This window comes from Xylocopa sonorina, unplaced genomic scaffold (genome assembly GCF_050948175.1).
Source record: "Xylocopa sonorina isolate GNS202 unplaced genomic scaffold, iyXylSono1_principal scaffold0043, whole genome shotgun sequence".
NCBI lineage: Eukaryota > Metazoa > Arthropoda > Insecta > Hymenoptera > Apidae > Xylocopa > Xylocopa sonorina.
The window spans coordinates 1856304-1865690 of record NW_027490114.1 but is presented as its reverse complement, the minus strand read 5'-3'; the positions used below and the strand labels follow the sequence as shown (position 1 = coordinate 1865690).

Below are 9387 nucleotides of genomic sequence, written 5' to 3'. Positions count from 1 at the left end.
TTTTTTTGTACGAAACTTTGAACGGTCCGTCTGAGACGGCCACCATGCATGCCCGATAAAATACGTGCTGTAGGGGATAATATATATAAGAAAGGATATCGTCAGGTGAGTCGGTTAAGCTCAGGGATTTGGAGAAAGGCACTTCAAAGATAGTGTTACACAATGTTCTATTAATGCTATATTCCTAATGTTCCAGTGTGAATATTCCAGTGTTCTATAAATGCTATATTCCTAACTCTACAGTTCTACTCTACTCTCTACAATACCTTTTCTGAATCTACCTTCTTCTTCTTTCGCCTACGCTTTAACTCTCTACTAGCCAGTAGACATTGTCTTCCTGGCCAATTAGGTGCTTTCATAAATTTTAACGCCTACTCCCTTATCCCCATCCAAGGTGCTCTCATCCCTTGACGGGAATTTCCCGGCTCTCTGACAATGATCAGGTTTCATGGTACTCGCTTCACTCGGACTCCATTTTGATCCCTTTCTGGCAGATCGAGTACTGTAGCGGTTAGCAGCAGTAACAATAAAGTAATATTTGCTGCAGGAATAGTTAGCGCGGTTTACGGTGTGCAGGATAATTAAGCCATCTTTGAGGATACGTTTTAGTTTTTAATATTTTTAAGAAGTCTAGGCAAATTTCGCGATTTCAGAAGGGTTCTCAAAATTTATAGGAAAATCTTCACTGCTGCTAATAAATAAGTGTGTTCTTTATTAACTAACAGTCCTAGTCACTAAACCCTCTGTACTTCCTAATTCTAAGCTTGCTGTTTACTCAGTCGCTGTTCACTATTCTCCTCGATCTTAACTTCGTCGCTGCTCCCTAAATACTGACTCTTTCGCTCCTCGGATTCACCCTGATCCCCATGGATTCCATAGAGCTCGCGGTCAGAGGTCCACACCACCCTTATTATTCTAATTATTATCAGCACTTTTCTTTCTCTCGAACCCAGTCGCACGCAGTCACTTTATTTATTGCATTCGCACACACTCAGAATCATTCACACTCTACAGAAGCAATAGAAGTAATAAACTTTAATCAATGTCTTCGACAGCACATCCGAGCGACATAAACCGAGGGACCATTAGGTTCCAGGTAAGCGAACCATTGCAAATCCTGCTACATTATCGAAAATTAATATTTTGCAATAGACTAACCCACTAACGTCCATGTCGCCCTTCCCAAACGATGAGAACGGCGGCACCAATGCGAAGAAATAAGGTGATTGGCTTACCCAAAAATGTAAGGTGGCCAATCACCGAAACGAACGGGTGAAAGAGAACATTTATAAGCGGATACATAAATTTCTCAAACAAAATATTCGCAGAGATTTCTTAGTGGAAGTTAGAATCCGCTATACCAATAAATATATCGAAAGAAACTTGAGACTCATTTATCATTCAACACAGATGACAGTCTCCTTCCAAAAAAAGCTCAAACCGGACCACCATAATAATAGAGCGGCGTTCTTCTCCATACAAATAGTATCAAAATGCAGTATCAAAATCGCTAGGGTAAAAAGAAAATAGCAAAAAGTTCAGTTGGCAATAATTAAATTCTAGTTCTGTAAAGCAGGTTACGTTCTAGGTTCTAGATTAAATTGTTCCAGTTTAAGGTGGTGCTAATTAAACCAAAAGGATAAAGGAATTCCCTCTCATTTCCCGCGTTCGTCGACTTGTTAAAACGAAAATTAGTGGGAACTTTCTTTCCGTAGTACTTCTCCCCTGTGTATTGTTCCATATTGGGATATCTTTTACAGTGAATGCTATCCAGTACAAAATTCAAAATTAATATCGTCATTAACGATCACAAATACCAGTACAGTAAATTCTTTTTGCGGAAAACTGCTTCTTTTTTTGGAAACTATTGCAGTAGGTTCGAGAAGCCCATTAGTGTAACTTGTTTGCTGTATTATATTATTGTTGGGGATGCACATGAGGACGTGCCGATTTTTTTAAGGTTAGTGAAACAGTTTATGCAGAATATTAGTATTTTGCTCGAAAAGTGATTTACAAAATAGAAATATGAATTCGAACTTACGACTCTGTACATACATATGTACATACAATTACTCCTACTAATTTCGGACATTATACATTTCCTATATTTATTGCTGTATATAAATAACAACAATCTAAATACTATGCTACTTGTTTTACAAAAAAATACATTATTTATTGTAGTTTGAAATTTACAACAAATTGGCATTAATAGGTTAATACTCAAACATTTTATGAAAAGTAAATATTTTGTACATAAAGTTTATGAAAAATTGTGATTTTAATATTTTATCGTGAATCTATTTCGTGCATCGTTTAACCCAATGAGATTGTATTTAAATGTCTTCTAATTTCTTATGAAATCTGACATAAATTTTTTAGCAACAAGGATAGTAGCATAACAATATTGCAAAAGTCATATAAAAATAACCAATAAATATTTTTATCTGAAATTTTGCATATGTAAGAATAGAAATATGAAGTCTTTATCACTGACGGTCCCCAATACAATTATAATGCATGGCAAAACTAAACTTTGCTCATAGCTGCTCCGTTAGCTCCTTACAGTATGAAGCAATGAAATTATATTTCCACGAAGAAAACTATGTAACAGACAAAGAAAAGATGATTTTGAGAAGACCTTACATTTCTACATTGCTATAGGATACATTAAAAGCTATTTATCAGCTAGGAAGGAAACTACATGCATTTGTATACACGTATGCATTATTGCCTATTTGTATATTTACATATATTGTATATACAGGGACAATTATGAGCTCATCATAGTACAGCTAATCATATGATGAGAGCGGATTAATGATCTTATATTGTTCAGGCGTATTAAGAATAGTTTGTTTTAATGTTTTGAAGAAATATTGCTGAAGTCATAGTCTTCATTTGATTTGAAGTTGTGAAAATGAAGCAGTAGTATTTTTTTCGTTTTGTTTGTAATTCAATTTTGAAATATATTTGAATTTATCTAATTTATCCTACAAGTTTTCTATGGGATTTGAAACCAAAGATTATGGAAATGGATGTAAAACTATCAAACCATCATAGAACAAATATTCCTATAGAACTCTTGTTTGTTACTTGGGATCGTTATATTGACCAATTTGAATACATTTTGCATTTCTAAGTTATTTGCTTATTATTTACATTTATTCCTATATTATTTTTAGTAAATTATTGTTGGTTATTTTGAGTCTTTTAATAACAGCAGTTGAGCAATTATAGACAAATAGAACAGTAACCATTTTTCTAGGTTATTTTTATGTAAAACGATTTTCGTTATTTGCAAATAATTATTTTTCCGATCAAGCGTTCATTTTATAATCGTTAGATCAGAGTTTCTTAAACTATGGGTCACGAGCCCAATTGGAGTAGCTAAAAATTATTGTTATTGCAAATTTTCACATTGTCTTACGGTCAAAAGTGCAAAAAATATTTGCCAGCAATGTTTATGGGGTCTTAGAACAAATTTTCCTAAATATTATGGTCTCCTCATACTAAAAGTTTTAAGAAACCCTGGTGTTAGACAATCGCGGTACTTAGGAATCACTATATAAATGTAAAATACCAATTTCCGTTCCTGCAATTTTGTTAATTCGTTTGCATCGTAAGTTCATATTTGTGCAGAATTTTTTGAGGTATTTCTCTAGGTGAAGGCAAAAAGTTTCGATAAAAATGGAGAGTTTCGATTGTAATGGTAATAAAGATGTAATTAGATCCACAAAAACGTAGACGTATTATTACAATATTAAATTCTGGCGATCTGAGTTAGTTTTTCACTTTTTTCAATAAAGCAAATCAGTTAAAAAATATAAGAATTTGTTTAAAAGAAGAAATATTAAATAAACCTAATTTTTTAAATTAAAATATTGCTATTTTATACATAATAACAATAATTCAGCAATAGTCTCTATTTTCTAATTTTAGCAACAGCTGCTATTTCCTAATTTTGTATTTTCTAATTTCCTGTTATTAAAATATTACTATTTTAGCATTAGTTTTTATGACCCACATCTCCCAGTAATAGAAAATTAAAAAATGGAAACTATTCCTAAAATATTGTTATTTTAGAATAAACAGAAGCTATTGTTAAAATATTACTATTTTAAAAAATATTGCAATAGTTTCTGTCTTCTAATTCTAGTTTCAATTTTCCAATTTTAGGAATACCTTCTATTTTCTAATTTCCTATCAAAATATTGCATATAGTTTCTATTGTGAATGTCCGAAAGGGAACCGAGTGCAAAGCATTACTTCAATGATTGCATCCAAATGATACACATATCATGGTACATACTGTATATCTTAAAATCAATTTCAGTTTTTAGAAGAACATCCAGTTCAAACAGAAAATGTACTACTACATCGAGAAACAAATAAAAAAATTACAGAAAACTTTCAAATATAATTTCCAAGATTTAATTCATATCGCTCATGTTTATGTTTATATAAATTAGGAGAACAAGAGTCGGTTGAACCTCAATATAGCTCAAAATTCAATTAATTAGGCTCTGGCAATATACCACCTAACAAAACACTTGAAAACCTATTGGAATTCAACGATGGCGGACAAAAAACCACACTCAAAGATTGACCATGGATTAGACCTGAGTTTCTTAAACTGTGGGTCACGGGATCCACACCAGGGTGTGGCCAAAAATTATTTTTATTACTGTATTCTATTTTTTAAGACTGTTATTTATTGAAAGCTTTCACATTCTCATATGTCTTGAAATCAAAAATTAAGTTAAAGTTGAAGAACTCCTGGATGAGACAAAAGTATTTTTTTCTTAAACCTTGCCCATGAAGAAGAGACACAGAGGTCAGTTATACGAGAAACACCAGGCACCAAAAAAAATCTACCTCTTACTGTTATGTATCTTCTTTATTGTAAACAATAATATTCTGCTAAGATATTTGTAAAAAATATTGTGTAACACTGTAACATGAGCTGTCGCAAAGGGCCACGTATATTTCCTTGCAATCTCTCTGAGACCTTGCCTAAACGGATTCAGATGAGCTATGGTGTTGGGGGTGTCATCGAGGTCTAAGAAGACATTCTTTGGTTGTAAAGGAAGGAGATAATGTAGTAACGGTAGTGTTGGATGTAGTAGCCTTGATCTAAATTAAGGACGCACGCAACTATGGGACAGCCCAACTGAAGAAGATAAAACTAAACACTTCAACAAGATCCACCTTGACCTGACAATGCAAATCCAGGTCCTCATAGAGAAACACTAAGAGCTGGAAAAATACTCAAATCTAATGGCATCTTATCTACACCATTCCACATGACAGTATTTAACTTAGATTCAGACAACTGAACACTGGAGGGGATTCACCTCTTAATGCTAACATCTTTCCTAGCCCTAATTCTATATCAAAACGCGACAAGAAACAAGATCCAAAACAAAGTACAAATGAGAACGGCTTGAGAAGATACTCTTGAAGAGGTCTGCAACGACCTGGAGATGTTCAAAGAAAAATCATTGAAAAGAGAGGAAGCAAGGAGGACGCACTATCCTTTCTACAGGAAGACCTCCAGGAGATAAGTACTGCACAACGACAAGGAAATTTTGAAAGAGAAACACCAGAAGCTCGGATGATTGACGACCTACAGAGACCAATCAACACAATCCCAATGACTTTAGCAACGTCAAGACTAGGCCACAGAATGCAGAAGGACAGTCCTTGACGTAGACTGACATAACGAGGAGATTCTTTAGGTGGCCAGTGAAAATGCGACAACCGCATGTTTCAGGAAGATTTAAGTGTCGTCAATCGCCTCATGAGAGAACTAGCTACTGACCAATATCGAAACGCACAGTTCAGCCCATTAAGAACACCCAGAAGATCTTGGAAGAAGAGGACCCGACATCCAAACACTTCCACAGCACGAGTGCGAGCAATAAGACGAATATTGAACCGAGCCAACAAACCAAAAAGAACTAACGTGAATGCTTAATCCCTAGAGCGTCAACAATTTGTATTGTTCCATCTTTAGAGCTTCAATATTGTAAATTGTATGTTAAGATTTTGTGCAACGTGCGCAATTCTTGTTCAAAGAGATACAAGTTTATTGCTGTTATAGTCGTCTGTCTTTGAATTAAAAATATAAACGTTGCCACTTACAGAGCATCACTACTTATTATGAGCAGATGAAATGAGTTTCAAGGCTCACTTATTCTATAATGTATCACACGATGAAATAATTGGCTTCGAAAATTATAGAGGTTACCAGACATCCAAAACTGCAAAGAGTACTTTAATTATAATTATACGTAGTATTGCAGGTAATTGAAAAATACCAATTTACTTTTGTTTCGTGAAGTCTGCATGCCCTAGTAACATATTAAAGAATCTTATATTTGATATAATAATTAAATTGAACGGTTACGGTGCTTATGATGCAGAATGACGCTTCTAAGTGTTTACGTGTCAAAGTAATTGTGTTCTAAAGTTGTATACAATACGTTGACGCTTCTCAGTTCAATGTTTCAAAGCAAATACATTGTAAATTTCTATACAGCGGAACACTGCTTAGCAGCTTCTATACTAAAAAATATGTAATTTCTAGAGATCGATGCAACAGGATGGTGCTTCTAAGTGTCAACGTGTCGAAGTAATTGAGTTCTAGTACTTTATGCAACGCGATGGCGCTTCTCAGTTCATTATATGGTGCATGCACTAATTACAGTGCATGGCGTCTCTAATTTTGTACAGTTGTTCCGTAATTTAGGAATATCCATTAAAAATTCCACGTTTTCGGTTAATCAATAAAATGTGGCTTACATGTTTGACATGCTACACTTAATAAAAGCTACACGAAACAATTGATTCAAATATAATTTTTAAATTAATGATAAAAGCGCTTCGTGCTCGCATATTGTTCAATTTTATAACCAAGATAGTAAACAATGAATAACTTTTTCAAAATTAAAGTCAAATACGCTGTACAAGCATTTGATAACCATGTAGCTGCAGGTATGTACACACTACTGCTTACCCGTTTACTTCCAAATAAGGTCGACGGAACAGTAGAATTCATTGATCATTTTGATAAATTATTTCATATTTTAAGTTCGCCAACCAGAACTAATTCTAAAGAACATGGTGTAAAGTCTTTGTTGGAAGTAAAAACCAGGCAGATTTTTTGCATAAATCATTGCTACGTTTAAACAGTATAAAAGTAATTAGTAGTAATAATAAACACGTTCGAGTGAAATGCTTTAACTGCTGGCAGATAAGAATAGAAGGATTGCAACATCTGCTCTCAAAGAAATAAACCTGGCAAAAATCATTAAACAAGATAGTATTGCGATAATTATTCTAAAAAACCAGGCATGCATTTTGACAATTGTTGTATAAAATATCATACATCACTAACTTAGAATATAGATGCGTTAAATGCGACCAAAAACATAACCCAGGCGAATCCGAAAAAACAATCGCAACTCTAAGATACCTTCGCCAAAATCCAAGAATACCTCCTTACTTGGAGGCTCAAAATTAACCCTTTCAGTACTACCGCCGCCTAATAGTGGCATCCACGAAACATTTTCTGCGTTCTACCGCCGCTCATTGGCGGCATTCACGAAACGTTCTCTGGGTCCTACCGCGGCTCATTGACGTTATCCACAAAACGTTCTCTGGATCCTACCGCCGCTTATTGGCGGCATTCTTAAAAAGTTACGTGGGTACTATTGCTGACCCTTAACGGCACCCACGGAAAGTTATGTGGGTATGATTACTCTCAATAGTGCGCATTACTTTATTATATAAGCTATGAAAAACAAATTGGTATGTTTGCTCATATCGTATGTTTGCTTAATTTTTGAAATGTATAATGTACAATTTTAATTTAGTTCCCTTCAGGATGAGTGTAAAACGTTTGAAAGGAGAACAATGGATAAAGGAAATCATTGGTTCAAAAAATGATTCTGATGAAGAAACCGAATATTATTGCCAATGAAGTGGTCTGATTGAAATGAATTTTATATGCTTTCCACTATCCATACCGCAGAATTTGCAGAAGTACCGAAAAAGTCGAGAAAAAATGAATTTATTCTAAAATCCAAATGTGTAATAGTACATATTAATAGTACATATTCCAAAAGATAATAACCTCGGCCATACTTGGAAAAAGGTTTAGTTACCATTCGTTAATTTTTATCAGTTTTATACGCCATAGATTATGGTAGCAAATACAGTGCATTATTGGCATTTCATGCTTTACATAGGCGGCAAACAAGATATGCGCTGTTTATGGCGAAGATGCTGTAGCTGAAAGAACTATGCGGAAGTGGTTTCCTCGGTTTAAAGCTGAAAGTTTCTCGGTTAAAGCTGAAATCGAGAATAACCCATGCTCAACATTACGTCAATTAGAAAGAATGCTAAATAAACCAAAATCAACCATCTACGATCATACTGTGAAGCTTGGCTATGTAAACCGTCTTGATGTATGGGTTCCACACTAATTAACAGAGAAAAATCTGTCAGCCCGCATCTCTATTTGCGACTTGCTTTACAAGAGCAACGAGGGGACACCATTTCTGAAGCAATTAGTGACGGGGAATGAAAAATGGATAATTTATAAAAACGCTCAGCGTAAAAGGTCGTTGAAAAACGCGATGAACCACCTTTACTCATCCCAAAAGCCAGTCTTCATTCGAAGAAGGTAATGCTCTGTATCTGGTGGGATTGGAAAGGAATCCTTTATTATGAACTTTTACAAAATAATGAAACAATAGATTCTGCAAAGTATTGCTTTCAATTAGATAAACTGAAGACATCAATCGAACAAAAACGTCCAGAAATTGCGAATCGAAAAGGCGTCGTATTCCATCAGGACAATGCCCGACCTCATGTGTCTTTGACAACTCGGCAAAAATTGTTGGAGTTTGGTTGGGATGTTTTACCCCATTCACCGTATTTGCCAGACCTTGCGCCTTCGGATTTCCACCTTTTCCGATCATTACAAAATTCCCTTAATGGAAAAAATTTCAACTCTTTGGTTGAGATAAAAACTCATTTAGACAAATTTTTTGCCGAAAAACCTGAGAGATTCTGGAAGGACGGAATCTTCAAATTGCATGAAAGATGGAGAAAAGTTGTGGAGCAGAATGGTGCCTGTATAATTTAATAAATGTATACCTATATTTAAATTAGCTGCATTTTAATTTTCCTAAAAAATCGGCACGAACTTTCCAGGCAATCCAATATTATCGATACAACTCGCACAAGTTTGAAGTGGTATCACAAATACTTTTTCCACTTGATAGATGTTTGCGTCTGGAACGCATTCTGCCTATATAAGGATACCACAAAAAAACAAATCACAATGGCGAAATTTCACCTTCAATTGATTAGGGA

At 34.6% G+C, this 9387-nt stretch overlaps 1 protein-coding gene across 1 annotated transcript; it reads left to right on the top strand.

The window, feature by feature from the left end:
* The first annotated feature begins 8002 nt into the window (after nt 1-8002).
* Nucleotides 8003-8696, top strand: LOC143432164 (histone-lysine N-methyltransferase SETMAR-like). Its single transcript, XM_076908937.1, has 5 exons — nt 8003-8060; nt 8118-8161; nt 8207-8212; nt 8256-8466; nt 8515-8696. The coding sequence occupies exons 1-5, from the start codon at nt 8003-8005 to the stop codon at nt 8694-8696; spliced, it is 501 nt and encodes a 166-aa protein (XP_076765052.1).
* The last annotated feature ends 691 nt before the right edge of the window (nt 8697-9387 follow it).